This window comes from Kogia breviceps, chromosome 18 (genome assembly GCF_026419965.1).
Source record: "Kogia breviceps isolate mKogBre1 chromosome 18, mKogBre1 haplotype 1, whole genome shotgun sequence".
Taxonomy (NCBI): Eukaryota; Metazoa; Chordata; class Mammalia; order Artiodactyla; family Physeteridae; genus Kogia; species Kogia breviceps.
Genome location: NC_081327.1, coordinates 25,533,866 through 25,554,121, shown reverse-complemented (window position 1 = coordinate 25,554,121; position 20,256 = coordinate 25,533,866). Strand labels below are relative to the sequence as shown.

The window sequence follows — 20,256 nt, the reverse complement described above, 5'->3', positions numbered from 1 at the left end:
GAAACCAATATGGAAGATTTGCAGGTGTGCATTCATTGTTATTATTTCTGCTTTTTCCTCTGTGATTGATAAAAATACATAGTACTAATCTTCCAGAGTACAAGATATTGGTTAGTTAATCTAGATTTCTTATTTTGTTTCATCTTTCCCTGTGTTGGAGATGCTATGAATTAATTAAGCTGCATATTTTAAAAGATTCTCTGTCTTAAGGGTACAATTTGTATGTAAAGCATCTTAACCTTGTTAAATAGTTATTAGTCTTTAAAATCGTTACTTCAGTTTTCAGTGAAAAACATATTAGCCTACTACAAATTCTACATCTGAAGGGTTTCCTCTGACTCATGCTCCTTGACCAGTAGATTTGTTTGTGGTAGAAATAAAATTGCCTTTTTTTCTGTCTTCACAGGAAAGACCCAAGTGCTTTCTTTTCATTTCCTGTGACTGATTTTATTGCTCCCGGCTACTCCATGATCATTAAACACCCAATGGATTTTAGTACCATGAAAGAAAAGATCAAGAACAATGATTACCAGTCCATAGAAGAACTAAAGGTAACTCTAGTTATTTACCTCGTGTTGGAGAAATAGACTGAGCTATGCTACAAAGGAACATATCTATTCAATTGAGAGTCAAACTTTTGGATCCTGTATGTACAAAATCCTGGCAGAAATCTGCATGTCTGGTATTCAGAATCTTTCTCAAGTTTATTTTAATACCTAAAATCTGTATTTTTTTGTCTTAGAAAACATCTTGGAGCTCTGTGATAAAAAGCCAGACAAAATAAGCCATCTGCTGTCTTTTATTATTTTGTGGGTTTTGGTAAAATTTTGAATTTCATGTGTTCTATAAAATATTTTGTCAACCTTTAAAATGAAAAGATGTTTAATTTTTAATTTCAGATCAATGCAGGTAAAATTTATATATTTTTAAATTGAAGTGTAGTTGATTAACAATATTGTATTAGTTTCAGGTATACAGCAAAGTGCTTCAGTTATATATTTTTTCAGATTATTTTCCATTATAGGTTATTAACAAGATATTGAATAAAGTCAATATTTTAATGGAAGTTGATTTAGAGTAGTTTCTTTTTCTATTTCTAGACATCTTCCTAATAGAGAATAGATTGGCTTGTCTAGAAATACTAAACAGAAGTTTAATTACATTTTCTTGGGGCTTCCCTGGTGGCGCAGTGGTTAAGAATCCGCCTGCCAGTTCAGGAGACATGGGTTCGAGCCCTGGTCCAGGAAGATCCCACGTGCCGCAGAGCAGCTAAGCCCGTGAGCCACAACTACCGAGCCTGTGCTCTAGACCCCACAAGCCATGACTACTGAGCCCGTGTGCCACAACTACTGAAACCTACACGCTTAGAGCCCATGCTCTGCAACAAGAGAAGCCACCGCAACGAAGAGTAGCCCCCGCTCACCACAACTAGAGGGAGCCCGCGTGCAGCAATGAAGACCCAACGCAGCCAAAAATATAAATAGATAGATAGATAGATAGATAGATAGATAGATAGATAGATAGATAAATAAGAAGTTTAATTACATTTTCTAGTTTGATGAAAGTCAGTTGCTCCCTGAGTTCACTTCAGCTATACTTGTTTAGCATATTTTCTTCAACTTTAAGAAGAAAGAAATTTATAAATTACAAGTAAAGAACCTACAAGCCACCAAGATGATACATAATGCCTAATGTTATAGTTGAAGTTTTTTCCATCTTTAAATAGCCTTGGTATATATGTTGGTTTCAGAGTTATACTTTACATTTTAGTCATCCGAAGAAAAGGAACCATGTGTTTTCTTTTTTAATTTGCTCTGTACCAAACCATTACGAACTTAACTGGTTTAGATAATATCTATTCTATCTTTGTTTTTTCTGGTTGAACATTGTAGTGTTCACCTGACCTAAGGGCTAGACCCTAATCAGTTACAGAAGGAAAATAAGACAGTAAACGTTTACTTGGTCTCTCTTTTTTTCATCCACGTTGATCGGTTGAAATTTATAACACTAGTATTTAGTTCTGTCTTTACTGTCAACTTGAATGTATAGATATTTCACTCTGAGAAACCTGAATTGTATTCTCTTGTATTCAAAGAAATGGAAACTTTTCTCAACTTTTTATCTGGTAAAAATTAGGCTAGAACTGTTTATTTCAGCATATTTCAGACCTTATATGTTGCTTAATGGAAAATTTTTCACAGTTTTTTTTTTTCCTTTTTGTGACTAGTTTTCCTTGGATCTTTCCCTTATGATGACATGAGGGAATAGAAGTATGCCCCCTAAGTGTTTTTGAGCAAATGGTCAAGATTTATCATAATTGAAATGAATAAGTATTTTTAACTTTTTGGAGTTTTCTACATTACTACACTTTTTTCTCAGGAAAATTCCATAGCCCGATGTAGTATTTATTAGCTTATCCAGCTCATTAGGCTGTTCAAGGTTTTTTTTTTTATTACTACATGAAAAGTATGCAGAAAGGTCATGCAGCTTTATGAATGATGAAGTGCCATTACACAAAAGTCCAGTAAAGCCTAGCACGTGGCAGTTAAGACTCATGGAATCTGCAAATTGCTTTAACAGATCAGACCTGTAATCAGAATAGTCCAGTACTCTCTTGCCAGTTATAGGCCAATGGTCATTTAGTGTAATAGTCATCTAGTGTCTCCCCTCATTTGCCTCTCCTACCCCCAGATATATATTTAATAATTCTTAATGGAATGGAAGCTTTTCAGAACATCTGTAACAAGGGTTCTTAACATGGGGTCCTTTGGGTAGCCATGGATGAGCCTTTAGGGGGACCAGGAACCTTATAAAATGACATGAAAATTTTGTGTTCACTTTTGTATTACATGTGTGTGCTTGAGGAGTGGATCCATAGCTTTCATCAGATTCTTAGGGATCCAGGACCTAGCAAAATCCTAACTGATTAGAGACTTGGCCAAGAACTGAGGATTCACATATACTTCTTTTCATTTCCTTTAAATTTAATATCAAATTTATTGTGACCCTTGAACAGTCTTCTCATATGCTTTTAAATAATATTCAGTCTACCTATCTTCATTACATTAAGTGTTCTAAGCTGTCATCACCAATTATTAAATAATGAGGCTTGAATGTTTCATTTTAAATTCGGAGGAGGAGTTTGGGGCTCAGATTCTTTTTTGTTGGGTTTTTATCATTTTAACTTAGTAAGGCCTTGGCATAATCACTCTCACATTTATACAATGTAAAAATTACTTAACCATGAAAATATGCAGTGGGATTGAGTTCCCCAGCACATGTGCATACTTTGAAATTTAAACCAAAAGTACAGTTTTGATAATTTGCCTACTGCAGTTACATGTTGTAACTCTGAGGTTGTATGGTTTATTTCAAGTTGGCATGATTTTGCAACATTCTGCAAATTATGTTTAGCATATAATAGTATCCACACACTTAAAATTAGTGTAAATGTTTTGCCATTTTTGCTCAGTTAATTTGAATCTGGTAGGAAATATTGTGGTAATTTAACATTGTCCCAGTTTTCAGTCAAGATCTGAAGTAAAATATTTAACTCGTAACTGGAGAATTAAGATGTTTGTTTTAAAACTAAGAATATTTTTTAATTAAATGAAGTACCCAGTTAAAATTATTAAATCTAAGATAGTATTTTCTTCTAATTTTTTTGTGCAATAAAATTGTACTGAAGAAACCCATTTTAAAATTTTATCTAGGGATCTAAAATTTATATAGTTACGTTTAGTTTATATAGTTACGTTATAGTTATGTTTAAGAATTTGGAAAGGAATGTAGTAGGATATTTAAATTAATTTAGCAGTTTTGTTAGTGAGTTTTATTATTTTTTTTAAGTTTAAGTTTTTATTTTTTCTTTCTTTTTTTTTGACTGCGTTGGGTCTTCGTTGCACGTGGGCTTTCTCTAGTTGCGTCGAGCAGGGGCTGCTCTTCATTGCCGTGTGTGGGCTTCTTGTGGTGGCTTCTCTTGTTGAGGAGCACGGGCTCTAGGTGTGTGGGTTTCAGTAGTTGTGGCTCACAGGCTCTAGAACCCAGGCTCAGTAGTTGTGGCGCATGGGCTTAGTTGCTCTGCGGCATGTGGGATCTTCCCAGACCAGGACTCGAACCCATGTCCCCTGCATTAGCAGGTGGATTCTTAACCACTGTGCCACCAGGGAAGCCCTGTTAGTGAATTTTAAAACTTAATAAATTGCTATTGATGTTGCTTAGTAAACAGTAAAAGGATTTAAGGGGGTTTTGTTGGTTTGTTTTTGTTTTGGGGGTTTTTTTTGGTGGTGGTGGTTTTTAATTTCTTGAAGACCTGCATGATTTCAAACGGGACAGGAGGGTACTTTGTTTCATTTTAATGCATTCCTCCCTAATATTTTCTCTGCAGGATAACTTCAAACTAATGTGTACTAATGCTATGATTTACAACAAACCAGAGACCATTTATTATAAAGCTGCAAAGAAGCTATTGCACTCAGGGATGAAAATTCTTAGCCAGGTAAAGGAATTTCTTTGTCATAAATAATAATTATTATAAAAATCTGTATCCCTTTGTTTTTTAGTTATAGTGATACAGATCCAATACAGTACTGGTTTTATTTTATAGGCAGATGATATTAAAAGTAGGAACTATTAAATGAAAAAAATTTTTTTATAGAAAAGAAAATTAAAGCAGGAAGATTCTCATTTGGAATTGATACAAATAAATATTGGCAGTCACTTGTAATTATTTACTTAGAGGCTGTTGAGTTGGTATTCACCAGATAGACTTATATTGGCTGTGAAACAAACATCAACATGAATTCCAGGACAGGATAGATTACATGAATTATGAGACCTTTTAGAACGAAAGCTCTCTATTTCCCTTTGTAGGGATGGAGTCTAATGTTCTGGTGAAACACAGGAACTCCTTCGAGTAGAAAGAAACAAAGTACACAAATGAACGATAATTTGGAATTGTCTCAAAGCCACCTCCCCACAGGAGCAGACTTTCCTTTGAAGGATAAGAACTGGTGCACATAGTAAGACATTTGACATGTGTGCAGAGACACAGACACATCATCATCATCAAGCTTCATGAGGAAGCTTAAACGGATACCTTATTCAAAACAGATACTGTAGATAGTGGCAGAAAGTGACGGGAGTCTCGTCTCGGAGCGATGGGTGATGAATGACCTTGAAGGGCAAATTGAGGTGATCATGTGCATCTGCTGGGAGAAGAGGAGAGCTCACAAGATAAATCACGTCTTTTGAGGTTTTACTCAGAACTCTGCATAGGACGGAAAATTAACTGAGACAAACCTGGCACCTTATCACAGCGGGAAGTCAGAAGACTGAGTTCTAGTTTTAGCTCTTTTCCACTAACTTGTGGACCTTGGCCCACCCTGGGCCCATTAACCACCCTGAGCCTCAGTGTTCTCATCTGTAGAGAAGAAGGTTTAATCTGAGATCTCAAAGATAATTGCTAGTGTTAATGTGCTAATTTTAGGAAGAGAGTAAGGAGGAGATCAAAAAGATGTGAGAGATTTTGCAAAGAAGAAATGAGTGGGTATGAGGAGAAAGAAATCAGAATCAAGGGCTCAGGTTCAAATTCAAGGGAGTTAGAGGATAGTAGAAATGAGTCGTGTAGATGCACATGGTTTTCCAATTTTTATGGTGATCATTTGTATCACAGTTTTACATTTAAAGAATTGCCTTGGTGTGCAGATGTCTTAGTGTCTGTGTGCTTGGCTCTGAAAGATTCTTGTATCCACTTAACTGAGGAAAGAAAAACATTTAGATTGATGATCATTCTTGCACTCCTAATATTTAGACAACATCAATTCCCACCCTTTCCTAGAGACTTGGGAAACTGTAATGTAAGCCAGTTACCCATCTTTGGCAAAATATGCAGAGGAAAGGGGAATATAAAATGTTTATCCCATTCTTTGCAGAAAAACTCAGAATCCAGAACCAAGCCATATTTCAGTTTTAAAAACCTGCAGATACTTGCTATTTTTGTATTTGGAGTAAAAGTACACCCAACAAATGCAATGTTTAGTCACTCCAAAATATGTACATTGAATTCTTAGGATAAAATTTAATTCACAGACATATCCAAGTAAAATTTTCAATTTTGATCTACCACTGTTTTCTCATCTTTAAATAATGTAGTTAATATGACAAGTAAACAACTCCAGTATCTTGTATTTTATTGGGGATGGGATGGCTGGAAGCACAGGAAAAAAAAACCTTTCTTTTCCACTTTCCCTTTTCTCTCTCTGTTGTCTTCCCTTTTTTCAGATCTCTTCCTGTTGAGGAGCCCTACGCATCCTGTTATAGCTTCCTGTTGACTGTTCTCTCCACCCTAGTTGGGAGAGACCCTTACAGTAGTGGTTTTTAAATGTTTAAATTTAGACCTTCTGAATTACTCTTTTAATAGCCCATCTCCCAAGAGAGCCCAGTACACCCTTCTGTGAATGGTGTCTTTTCAAAGATAACTGTTTTTGAATTCAGTGTAAAGATTGTAGAGCAGTCATTCATTTTTTCAGTTACACACAAGTAGTGACTATTAGGTGACTATTAGTAGATGTGTTATTTTTATAAAAAGTGGACATATGCAGAATAATTCTTTTGATCTCCCAAATAAATACTAAATGCTGCATTATAGTATAAATAGTACTATTCATAGCATAGTGGCTTTGGATCAGACTAATAAAGGTTCAGGTCCTGGCTGTGTTATTGAGACTTTGTGTGATCTTAGGCCATGTAACCTTTCTCAGCCTTTTTCCCATCATGTAAAATGGCATAACAGTAGTACTTACCTTATAAAATCATACCTGCTATGTGAGTGAGCACTCAGTAGGTGTTAGCTGTTATTAATGGCAAAGAATCAAACCCTTTAGACATTTGTAAAATTGAGAATTAATAAACAGTATGTTGATTTGGAGACATTTTAGTTACCAAAAAAGAAAGACATTGCTTTCAAATTAAAATTAATTAAACTCAATTTTTTTTCCATGACTTGTGTTGAAATTTAGAAAATTTCTCTAATTGAATTATTTTAATTTTATGCATAATATGTTTTTCTAAAAATCTGAAAATGTTCTTAAATGTAGGTTCTGCTTTATAAAACTCTAGAATGGAAATTAAAAGGTTATTGAGGACTATGTGATCTAAGCCCATTCATTTAACCAGCATTTATTGAGTGCCTACTATGTGCCAACCTCCATTTCAGGTGCTAGAAATAGATGAGTAAGAAATGGCTTAAGTGACATGCACAAGGGGAAACAAATGGCCAGTAAATGCATACAGAAAGATCACACACTAATATTTTTTAAGTGTGTATTAAAATAAAACCTGTGTTTAAAAATCGAATTAGTAATTTTTTTTTTAATGGTACTAATCAGTTTGCCAGGGATTCAGAGAAAATTTCAAACACTGGTGAAACTTTCAAATATTATTAATTGTTACAGTTTTTCTAGAAAGCAGTTTGGTAGTAGACATCAGAAGCCTTAAAAATACTCATTCCCTTTGACCTAGTATTTTTACTCCTAGGATTTATTCTAAAGAGGTAGAGATTCCTGGAGACTTTTATTTATAATAGGAGAAACTTGGAAATAAGCTAAATGTCCAGTAAGGGTCATTAATTAAACCATGAGACGTACATGGGAGGAAATACTATACAGTTGTTAAGAATATTTTAAAGAATATTTAATGATACAGAGGGGAGATACTTGAAATTTATTAACTGAAAAAAAAAACCTTTGCTTGTTACAGAATGTTCATTATAATTCCAATTTGCTAATATGTGTAATGCTTAGAAAAATACTAGAATGTTAAACCTGTTAACACTTTTCCTCTCTGCATAATAAATTAACAAAGTATTTTCTCCTCTACCCATATCTTTGTCTACCATAAAATATATTGCTTAAATAGTTTTAAGATTATTTTAAAATTATAGTCCAGTAAAAATAGCAGGGTCCATTTCTTGAGGCTCTCAGTCTGTACTGCTAATACAGCAGAGTATAATGAGGAAAGTCCCCATCGTGAGAGACAAGAGGCCTGGTCTTAGTCACTGGTCCTGTGACTTTAGGTGAGTCATTTAGCATTTCTGGGCTACACTGTTGTTATTTGAATGACCTCTGGTCCTTTCCAGTTCTAGTTTCTATTATTCCACAGAAGTCTTCCCTGCTGTTGTTGTGCAGCCCAGAGGAGACTGCAGTCCATATTTTATCCAGTGACAACACTCAGAATTAAAAGGCAGAAAAGTCACTGGGAACAAATCTGCCTCTTTAACATTTGTCCAGAAACTTCAAGTCCTTAACCACCATGACAATTTCACAGCATATCAATGCAGTGGAAAATTCAACACGTTTCACAAAACAGAAACAATACTTCTTTGGTTAGAACATTATGCACTCTGAAAAAGAAACTATGCTAGCAGCCTTTTTATTCTCCTTGAGGCATGTTTTCACACTGAGAAAAATGCCAGAATCATCATTGATCATCCCAGGATACCAGAATTTAAGGGATCTTCACATGTTCACATGCTCTAGGTTTTAAATACCTGATAATTCTTAAATTTCAGAAGATAAAACCATTCTGTTAAATATAAAACTTTAACATCCTATTAAACTAAATTTTACTTTTTAAATTTAGTACTGTGAAGAATTCTTAGTATTTATTCACACTTTCTCTTCTGTGAACTTTTTGATGATGCAGCAGTTATAAAGCGTTCTCTTATGTTGGAAATTATCTGCATTGAAGGAATAGACTTATTGTCCTGGTTCCTAAATATTCTACTCTGTTGGTATGATTACATTTAATTGTTTTTCTTCCCTAGTTAATAACAGGATAAGTGCAAACTCTTGTGGGGGGAAAAATGCATTACTTTCAAAATGAATGACAAACATTCAATAAGAATATTCTTGAATATTTTTAGGAGAGAATTCAGAGCCTGAAGCAGAGCATAGACTTCATGGCAGACTTGCAAAAAAGTCGAAAGCAGAAAGATAGAACAGACACGTCGCAGAGTGGGGAGGACAGCGGCTGCTGGCCAAGAGAGAAGGAAGACTCTGGAGACACTGAGGCACAAGGCTTCAAGAGTCCCAATAAGGAAAATAAAAAGTAAAGAATCTTTGGAATATTAAGGTTAAGCTGTCTTTTTCACACCAGTGTTGGGAGAAAATACTGATTGGGGGCCTGCCTTGGGTCCATGGTTGGTTGGGTTTTGTCCTGAAAGTCCATTTTGATGATTTGATGATACCCCTCTTCTCATACAAAGCATTATATGGAATTGTCCAAAGACAGTTCAGAAAATAGTTCTGAATGTCTATTCTGTATGAAAGTAGTTTTAAAACCAGTAAATTACCTTTAGGGACTCATATTGTCTGTGAGTTTTTTTTAATAGAACTGTTTGTTTAAGAAAAAAGTGTGTTTTCATTATTTCATTCCACAAAGGAGTTGAGACCATACTTAAGCCTAAGCACAGTTAAAGCTACCTTCTAAACAGATGGGCTGTCACTGAGATGTGTGCATGTTTTCTACTCAGTGTCAGCTGGTAGGAGCAGTAATGAGCCACTGGTCCTACCGGGCAGCAGCTGGCATGGCCGGACGCAGTCGTGTATATCCCAGTCACACCACTGCCTACTCTGATGCCCAGCACCTCGCTGTCAACTCTGGGAGAAGGGTTTAGTTAGCAGTGTGGGATTTCTGCTGTCATAATGCAAAGAAAGTAAACTTGTGACAAGTTTTTGTTATATTTCTAAGATTTATACATTTTAAATGTACGTTTAAATTTTAATTTTAAAAATTGGACTTAATAAAACAAATTGTAAAACATTGTGCTCCTCTCCCCTTTTAAAACATATTTGAGGTGGAGTTTCATTTTTGTGAATCTTCTAAGAAAAAAATTTTAAGCAAGTAGCACTGGACACAAAAAGGGAGGGAACTAACCAACGTACTTGGTTTGCCTTCCTGTTGGTGTGTTATTAGGGCCCCTTACCAGGTCATTAAGGAACAAAGTTTTAATTGGTGTCAGTAGTGCAAATTTCCCCTCTTTAGTTATATTCATATTTGGAATTACATTTTAATGTTTTCATCTTATCTTTTTTTTTTTTTACTTAGTACTAATGTGTGTTTTCAGGAAAGAGAAAGATGTACTTGAAGATAAATTTAAAAGCAATAATTTAGAAAGAGAGCAGGAGCAGATTGACCGCATTGTTAAGGAATCTGGAGGGAAGCTGACCAGGCGGCTTGTTAATAGTCAGGTGATCAAGCTTTTCCTTTGTTTTCATTACCTACTGATTCGGGTTGTCTGAAACTTTCAGTTTTTAAGTTGCTTGTGTACTTTTAATCCATATGTGCCATAGACCTCTTAAGGAGAACACTCACAAAAAGAAAAAGTAATAATATACTTGGTTTGTAAAGTACATAGTATTATCTTCTGTTACTGGATAGAGGGATTTGGGTTTGTTTGGTTTTTTTTTTTTTTAAGTGATGTTAATGTGTTCTAAAGTTGGAAAATGAACCACAGACTTAAAGCTTACAAATAAAACATTTATGTACTGGTCTTTTCAAGTCATATTGTATAGCACATTGGTTCTAAAACCATATGAATTAATACATGACTTTGGGCAAGTCACTCCCCTTCCCTGGCCTTCAGTATCCTTTTTTAATAGAGTGAACAGAACTTGGTGACCTTAAGGACCCACACAGCTCTTCAAAACTCTGAGATTTCTCTAACCTTCATTTCTTTAACCCATCAACACCTGTGTGCATGGAGACAGGTGTGAAAGTTGATATCTGAGTATAATGATGATCGCTACCTGTAATATTAGTTTGACTAAACTAAGGTAAGGTTTTCTGATGAGCAGCATATGTACATATGGTATATAAAACTGTTCATGCCATTTGAATACTTCGGGTCTTTGCAGTGTGAATTTGAAAGGAGAAAACCAGATGGAACAACAACATTGGGACTTCTCCATCCTGTGGATCCTGTTGTAGGAGGTAAGTTCACAGAATTAGACTGTGCATGAACTTGATGCTAATTTGGCAAAGAGCAGTAACCCGGGTTAATATTTTAAAGCAACAAGTCTGAATATTGATAAACCTAACTGTATCATCATCCATAAAGAACTTGGCTAGGCATCATGTACTTCATGCTAACAGCTAGCCTAACTTTATTTCATCCCAAATAAGTACTACAGATCAAGTTTTCTTTAAAATATAAAGTGCCTGGAATATCAGGCACTTTATATAATGGTGGGTACACCGTTAACAAAGCCAAAATATTAGTCATTTCTAGCCCTGGTTTTAAGAGACTCTGGTATAAAGGCTCAGTTATTTCTTTAAAGTATCTCAAACCCCTCAGACTATGGCATAATAAATTTAACTTGACTTCTTAATTTCAGGGAATGAAGTGAATATATATGCCATGTAGTACCTTAATGGGAATGGAATAATATATAGTTAATGACATATCTTTCACTGTGGTTGATAGAAAGTTTATAAAAGTTGGGAATCACTGTTTTAGAAACTCAAGTCATACTTACATTTTCTCAAATGATATTTTAATGGAAATAATATAGGGAATATTTTAAATCTTGATGTAAGAATGGGAAATTTATGTCATTCATCTGAGGGGGGAAAAATCATGTGATAAGCATGAGAATATTTTATAAATACCTCTTTTCATACTACCATTAGGAGAGAGTTAATTGGAGATACAAAAATGAATAATGACAAAATTCCTGCACTTCAGGAAATAGTCTCCATTATTGTTTGCTATGAGCAAGACACTGTCTTAGGAGCTTGAGGTGGAGCTAGGTATAAAAAGGGAGCAGAACAGGAGGAGACAAGTCCCTCTTAACGTTCTGTGGAGTGGGGAAAGGAGGACACAAACAAAAGGAATCATGGAAAGAGATGGCAACTTGTCCACCATGAATCAGTACATCAGAGGAACAGAGCAGCAGAGTAGTAACAGGATATATCTATCTAGTGTCTGGGGGTCAGAGAGGGCTTCCTTAAGAGATGTTTAGGTTGATCCCAAAATGGTGAGTCAGGGATTGGGGAATAACAGGGAAAAAAAACACCTTGAAGCAGAGAAGAGCTTGATGCATTTGATGCAAGCCTGTCAATGTTCTCTTTGAGCATTGCATTCCACTCTTGAAATGCTGAAGGAGAACATTAATAGCCTCCTTTACTTAGAAGAAAAGGAACTGATGCTGTTTTCAAAACAAAACTCATTTTTTTATTTTTATATGAACTTTTCATAAGAATTTTTTAGGGTCTTAGGTCAAAGAAAGTCACAGGGTAGAAAAAGACAATGCCACAGGATTGAGAGCATTGCTCTCTGTAGTATAGCCATGATGAAGCTTTGGGGATGCAACTACATTGATTTAGGTCACACCTTAAGATCTGCCCCTTTCTTTGTACTTGGGGTCTGGCCTCTGCTCTTGGTCTGGTTTTCTGGATTTCCTGCTTCTGTAGGCATTATCAAATGTGGCCAACGCTGACCTGACCACACAGACACACACAGACACACACACACACACACACACACACACACAGACACACACGCGCGTGCGCGCGGCAGCTCCCCCAGGGTTTACTGATGCCCCTGTCTCAGCTCCATCCTCCTGGTTGGAGGCACTAGTACCAATTGGGACACCAAATTCCAGAAGATCTGATTTAGGTGTTTGAAGTTTCTCACAAGTGCTTTTATTTTATCACACTGATCACATGTGGCAGTAGCCTCTATTCCAGGGTGGTCATGCTACAAAAATCATCTTGTCTCTTCTTCAAGAGAAAATGTCCTTTCTGTTGGATTTCGTTAGAGACCACGTTTTCTCCTGATACCATCCTTCTCTGTTCTTATGCTTGTATCACAGATTTCTAGCATCATTACAGGGGTTCGTTCCTGGTTTACCGACATCACATCTTTAAAGGCTATTCTTCCCTGCAGTGCAAGTCTGCCTCAGATTAATTCAGATTAACTCATCCTGAATATATTATGAGTTCTTATCTTTAATCATGTATTTTCCCTTAGTCTTTTACTTGACCTTTTCTACTGGTTTACTTCCATCATCTTAACATTAAAAGATCCGACCTTCAGGACTTCCCTGGCTGTCCAGTGGTTAAGACTCCACGCTCCCAATGCAGGGGGCACAGGTTTGATCCCTGGTGGGGGAACTAAGATCCCACATGCTGCGGGGTGCGGCCAAAAGAAAAATTAAACATTTTTTTTTAAAAAGTCCATGTTTAAAAAACTTTAAACATGTTTTTTAAAGTGAAGTGCAACATGATTATACAGAATTCCAGGATGCAGTAGAGTATAATGAAAAGGACCAGGTTTTGGTCCTGCGTACATTCCTGCCTTTCTAAGCTCAGATTTTCTTATGTTAAAAATGGGTAGAGCAAGGGCTGCCCAGAGTCACGTGGATGGCATGAAGCAGTGTGTGCACAGACGCTGAGTGAGAGCACCGTCTGGATCACTGCCACGTGAGCTGCCTCCACCGTGCTCACTCTTATGTTTTAGAACCAGGCTACTGCCCTGTGAGACTGGGAATGACAACTGGAAGACTTCAGTCTGGAGTGAATACTTTGCAGGGGTTCAAAGAAGATAAAAGGAACAAGGTAACTCCAGGTAAGGCTCCCACATGGTAGTCAAGTTTTTTCTCTCTTTCTCAAGGAGCTGAGGAAAAGAAGCACTCTCTTTATGGTATTTTTGCAACATTAATTAGCTATTTTATTAAGAAGAAACTGAAAAATCAGTAATTTTTTTTCTAAATTTATTTATTTATTTTTGGCTGCGTTGGGTCTTTGTTGCTGTGCGTGGGCTTTCTCTAGTTGTGGCGAGCAGGGGCTACTCTTCGTTGTGGTGCGCGGGCTTCTCATTGCGGTGGCTTCCCTTGTTGCGGAGCACAGGCTCTAGGCGCACGGGCTTCAGTAGTTGTGACATGTGGCCTCAGTAGTTGTGGCTTGCAGGCTCTAGAGCACAAGCTCAGTAGTTCTGGCGCACGGGCTTAGTTGCTCCGCAGCATGTGAGATCTTCCCGGACCAGGGCTCAAACCCGTGTCCCCTGCATTGGCAGGTGGATTCTTAACCACTGTGCCACCAGGGAAGCCCCTGAAAACTCAGTATTAGTATTCAAAATGAGTTTTGTTATTTCTTTTTTTCCTCTCCCCTTTGTGGGCAAAGATTCACCTGAGTTGTGACTTCACAAATACATGTTTTGGAGAAAATGTTTACCTTAGGTTTGTATGCCAGTCAATGAAGTAGCAAAGTTAGAAGGGAATAATCTTTAATAAACAAAAAAATAGATTGACATACATGTTAAAGAATGGTATTGTGGTTTTGTGTGTGTGTGTGTGTTTTTATCAACAGTGTTATACTTGAATTATGGACCCTACAGTTCTTATGCACCACATTATGACTCCACATTTGCAAATATCAGCAAGGACGATTCTGATTTAATCTATTCAACCTATGGGGAAGACTCGGACCTCCCGAGTGATTTCAGGTGAGTCACCAGTTCATCAGTATTCTGAGTGCTACATTGTCCTAAAATACTGATATGCATAAGTGATCTGTTGATAGACTTACACAGTTATTCAAATGGTAGAAAATGTATTCAGTAATTTTTTTAATTGACAGTAATTAAATAGGCCCTTAGTTATCATCATTCTTTAATAGAGACTATATATTTTAAAGAAAGAATGTATCTCCCTAATATTTTCTGATGTTGGCATCTGTAATATTTTAATTCTTACAAAAATATCTTTTTAAAGATACTGTGTACCTCCACTTACTAAAATTCAGGAGTTTGTTGCTTCAAAATGTTGACGTGCCACCTGCTTTACTGTAACAGTTTTGTGTGTCAGTGAGTTGTTCCAAATTTGATCGGTTTGGGAAGCCACAACCCATTTTCCCCAAGATAAGAGGTAGGACATGATTCGATTCCTAAGGCAACCCGCATCCAAGCCTGTTTGACCCATCACGTACCAGTAGACCATTGCAGTTACCCTCAGCTATCCCTTATTAATTGTTTCTGTGGGAAGATGAACTTTGTGTTCTTATTTAGGATGTTGGGTACTTTGCATCCCATCAACATAATGAAATGTCCTGGGTTCCTGGGATTCTGGCTTGGGGTGGGACACTGAGCTTGGGTTATTCCTCCTTGGCACTGGCACTTTGTTAACTTTCGTTATATGTAAGAATTTAACCCAATAGATAAACCAGTCTCCTGGTGTTCTGACAAAGGGGGGATTGTTCACTTTTATATATGTGCGGTGGTAGTGGTGGCAGTGTTTTTTATAAGGCAGGCGTCCTTAGTCAGTGACTGCGGTTTAAGATCAAGCCATTTGTATATCCTTTAGACCTCTTCTCACCAGCCTGAATAAATTATTTCTGGATTATTCATCCATGCATTCCACATACAGGCATTGCAGGTGCCTTATTTTCCAGGCATTCTTTTAGATACTGGGGATTCCCCTGGGAAACAATGCTGACGAAGACCCATGCCCTCCTGTCAGGTGGTAACAGGTGTTTTGAAAAAAAGTAAAGAAGTAAAGGAAGACAGAGAGTGCTAGGATTGGGAGAGGGGTGCTGTTTTAAATAGGGTAGTCAAGGAAGGCTTTGCTAAGTGAACATTGAGCAAAACTGAAGGCAGTAAAGAAGCAAACGTTGCTGCCATCTGAAAGAAGAACATTCCAGCCAGTGGAATAGCTGTGCGAAGGCCCTGAGGTGGGAACCCACCTGACACATTTAAAGACCAAGAAGAGCAGTAAGGGACAGGAAGAGTAGGGGAAATAACTGGTGGGAGGAGATCTTTGTAAGGACTTGGCGTTTTATTCTAAGGGAGATGGGAAAATATTGGTGGCTTTTGAGCAGAGTAGTGACCAAGTCTGGCTTATAATTTTAAAAGGATCACTATGGCTGCTCTGTGGAAAACAGATTGCAGGGGAGCAAGGGAAGAAACAGAGCAACTGCTGTCATAATCCAGATGAGAACTGGACCGTGGGAATGGTGGCTGAGGTGCTGAGAAGGGATCAGTAGTCAGCCAGTAGGATTTCTTGACTCACTGAAGTGGGGTGTGAGAGAGCAAAGTCAAGGGGGACTCCAGGGTTTTAGACCAAGCCTAAAAGGATGACATTGCTGTTTACTGAGAAGGGGAAGATTTTAGAAGGACTACTTCGGGAGGAAGATCCAGCAACTCAATTTTGGACGTTTTGAGCTTATTAGACTCCAAATGGAGCTGTCCAAACTGGAGGTGTGACTTCTAGAGTCTTGTATTATATGTGAGAGTCCTGAGATGAATATGATCACCTAGGGGAAGAAGCGAAGGAGAGAAGCAAAGAATTCCACAGCCTGAGCCCTGATCCCCTCCATCACTGAGGTCTTGTTTTTCTCTGAAGTTTTCTCCAGGAGCATTTCCTTTTCATGGTGTTCTTGGTATTGTATAATTCTCTTGTGATAACTTGATCACTGGTAAATATGTAAATACAGTGTTGTGTCTAGATGGAAAGTTTCACATCATGAGGTATACATTAAGGGCATCTAATGAAACAGCTGGTTATGATAGGAAGATTACGCCAGTGGAGATGATTTGTATGAAAGTGACTTTCCCAACACACTCTCTTTCAGCATCCATGAGTTTTTGGCCACATGCCAAGATTATCCATACGTTATGGCAGATAGTTTACTGGATGTTTTAACAAAAGGAGGACATTCTCGAACCCTGCAGGAGTTGGAGATGGTAAGAATGCTGCTAAAGAAACAGTGATTTGTCATTGGCCCTCAGGTGTTAGTCATCAGTGTTATGAAACCCGGGGATTAACCAGTGTGACAGCTGAACTCCATGCCGCTGAAAAGACAGCCCAGCCCGGGTGGAGACCATGGGTGGAGGACAATGAACGGAAACGAGTAACTCAGCTACCAGGAGCTGTGAGGGCCAGATGATTGTCATTATCTCCTCATCTTGGAAATGTAGGAATCAAAAATGGGGGTTATAACTCAGAAGTAAGCTCGTGTTATGTAGCCTAACAAAAAAAGGAAGTCTTGCTCACTGGTTTGACATTAAGTTGACTAAAAGGATAGGGAATGTCCTTTTCCTCATTATGTAGTAATAATACAGTGGTGGAGCCTCAAGTAAAAAAGTAAAAAGCTTCCTCATTGCTGTATTTTATTAACACTTGTAAACTAGCTCCAGTTCAGTTGGACATAGTTCATAATCTGGGATAACTCAGAGACTTGGCTCAAAGATTTAAACCAGAAAGTGTTCCTTCAGTGTAGAGGAGAGTTGGTCTCCAGAATGTCCTTGTCACCATAGTTAGAGGAACCCTGTATCTCCTGGGGGTCATAACTCTTCCTGGTGGCTGTGACTGTAGTTGCCTTGTCCTCTGCCCTCGCTGTACCTGTGGCTGCTTGTCCTTGGGTGACCTGTCAGCAAAGCTGAGTCAGCACCTGAAGTTCAGTGAGAACTGCTGTACAGTCATATCTTAGCACATAAACTGCTTTCTTCACATGACCTAAAAAACATTCAGCTTTACATCAATTCAAAAATATTTTTACTATACCCTTCCCAGCAATTAACCCGAATTAATTTAAAGTCTTGAACTAAAATTGCATCTCTTTCATTTTGTTGATATGGCAAAAATATATTTCAAATTTAAAGTTCCTCTGCCCTTTGATCCAGCAGTTCCTCTCAGAATTTATACTAGCAAATTAAGATAGAAGTTATATATGAGCAGTACAGTGTTTATAATTTCTTAAAATTGGAAATCAGTTAAATAAATCACAGTATAACCTTTCAAGAAAAGATAACAGATCACGATTGATTTTTGTGCATGATACATGTATTGTTTATATACGCAGTATCTCTGAAGACTAGGATTATGGGAAGTTTTCACATTCCCTATAGCATTTGAATATTTTACATTCTCTGCTCTCTGCAAGTATTGCCTCTTTTCATGCAGAATACACCCTGGAGTACTCCTATCTTCTCTTTGTCAGAGATTTCAACCACCTATTGCTGAAAATAAGACTCCATTTATTTAGGTCCTTGGATGCTATTTACCAAGTACCTTCTTAAACATGTATGTTCCTTCTTGATTGGTCATAGAACTATCAGTCTTAAAGTCACCAGTAATATGTATGCTGGGCTCACAAAATACTCTCAAAATGCTAATAATTATATCTAATTCATCTTTGGTTTAAAAAATTATATTTTGATAATCCATATTCTTATTCCTTTTATCTTGCTGTGAAACTCTTGATGTTTTTCTATTTTCCTTGATATTTGCCTTTTTATATATCTTTTAATAAAGTGTTTTTCTTTATCCTTATAGTCATCTCCTGAAGATGAAGGCCAAACTAGGACACTTGACACAGCAAAAGAAATGGAGGTGATTATATTTTTTACTCTTTATAAGAAATATTTAAATGGCGAATAAGCTAAAAAGCCTAAATGATAAAGCTTTTATTTTAAAAGAAAAATATTTATTGTCTCCTGAGATAGAAGAACTTTTTTTGCCTGTGGGGAATGTAGTAGCAGCGAGTGCAGTAGATAAGCATGCCCGTAGACAAGGGATCCAAAGCCAATTAACGTACAGAGTAAATGTATATGTTTTGGGAACACAGGTTGGGGAAACCAGCTGCTTTGGACAGCTGAGGAGATCCTCGCAGAGGGACTTCCAGATGAACTGGGTCTAGAAGGATGAACAGGGTTCCCCCAGCACAGGGCCAGGTGTGTGAAGTGGGTAGAACTTCATGTGTAATGACCTGAATAGATCTGAGCAGGCAAGGCACATGTGCAGAGCACCCGGAAAGTGAGTGACCACAGGGTACCTGGAGAGAGGAGGAAAGGTATTGAGGACCAAATGATGACGAGTCATATATGCAGTGCTTAAGAAGTTGAGATTTTCTTTTAGAAGTTAGACAGCTGTGATCAAATGTGGAGGCGAGAGAGGGGCTGGAGGGGAGGGGACCGGTGAAAAGTTATGGGACTTAACGCTAGTTAATTTTTTGCTTAGATAACAATACAGTGGAAGAGAATGAAGATGTACAATAAAGACAGATACAGTAGAACTAAAATTGACAGGACCTGCACGAGGTAGATATTAGCATTGTTAGCTCATATTGGACATACAGGAAAAGGAGCAAACCTTTGGCAGGGAAAGAAATTTCACTTGGTTTCAGGGCTGGTGAGTGTGATTTGAGACATCAGTGGAGGTGTGGATCTGGAAGTCATTGGTGTCAAGGTAGGATTGTTGTAGGTATTAGGTGACTGAGATTGTCCAGGCAGAACAGGTAGGCTGGGAAAAGGCCAAAGAACAGAACCTTGGAGAGACCAGTAGTTAAGGTGGGAAAACCACAGAAGACTAATGCAGGAAAGAGTCCAGCAGTGTCAGATGCTGCACAGAAGCCCAGTAAGAGGAGACCAGCAGGTGTCATTTGTAACCTTCATCAGAGTAATTTCAGTTAAATGGTGGGGACAAGACAAAGGTACCATGAGTTAAATGACTGGAGGAAAACTGGGACATTGAAGATCAGAGAGACATAAGCTCTTGAAGGGAAAGAAAACCTGAAGATGTGAAATCAAGTAAAGACAGATGCAAATGTAGATGGTAGTATAGATGGTACTGACAAAATCATGTCATTTTCCAAGAAAGAGGAGCCAAGCAAGGTCATGTACTTGGTGAGCGGGCAAGAATGAAAGAAAACTTCAGAACGGGAAAGAAAGCTGGGTAAGCAGTTTATTGAATAGAGTTGTAAGGGCCCAGCTGAAACAACAAACCATAAGTATCAATATGTACTGATACGGTTTTATCCACCACACACTTTTAGCCCATATGTCTGTAGAGAAATAGGATGTTCAGACTCCCTGAGCTTGGAGTGCAATACCAAAGTATAAAAGGAACCATTAACTTTTGTTTACTCGTTGTCAGGATTGATCTGTTCCTAAAAAGCAGTGTTGGGGTTATGGAAACTCTGAGTCTTGTGATTCCAGAAATAAAACTCCACCCTTTTTAGGATTTTGTTTCTCCCATGTAATACTACAGCCTGGCTTTGGGGCCTGGAGGAGACCCAGGAAGTATCTTATTATGTTCAAGATCTACCACAGGGGAGTGAAAGTGTATAGACTGAAACACTGCCTGTGAACCTCAGAAACTGCAGCCTTGTCACAGTCACCAAAAGCGCTTCACAGTGTCGGCAGTAACGAGGCTTTTATCTTTAGAGTGGTGGTGAAACAAGTGATGCAGATTGGGTTAG

At 37.7% G+C, this 20,256-nt stretch overlaps 1 protein-coding gene across 4 annotated transcripts in view; it reads left to right on the top strand.

Annotated features, from left to right (window-relative positions):
* BRD7 (bromodomain containing 7) overlaps nucleotides 1-20,256 on the top strand; it is a 37,891-nt gene that overhangs the window by 15,732 nt on the left and 1,903 nt on the right. For 2 of the 4 annotated variants that reach the window (XM_059044588.2, XM_059044587.2), the window contains exons 5-13: nucleotides 407-551; nucleotides 4,388-4,498; nucleotides 8,924-9,108; nucleotides 10,127-10,250; nucleotides 10,917-10,992; nucleotides 13,523-13,630; nucleotides 14,371-14,506; nucleotides 16,630-16,741; nucleotides 18,333-18,389. In XM_059044588.2, coding sequence (XP_058900571.1) covers nucleotides 407-551; nucleotides 4,388-4,498; nucleotides 8,924-9,108; nucleotides 10,127-10,250; nucleotides 10,917-10,992; nucleotides 13,523-13,630; nucleotides 14,371-14,506; nucleotides 16,630-16,741; nucleotides 18,333-18,389 — 1,054 coding nt within the window. The remainder of the gene's footprint in view (nucleotides 1-406; nucleotides 552-4,387; nucleotides 4,499-8,923; nucleotides 9,109-10,126; nucleotides 10,251-10,916; nucleotides 10,993-13,522; nucleotides 13,631-14,370; nucleotides 14,507-16,629; nucleotides 16,742-18,332; nucleotides 18,390-20,256) is intronic. The other 2 variants (XM_067020335.1, XM_059044589.2) reach the window with 1 other exon arrangement.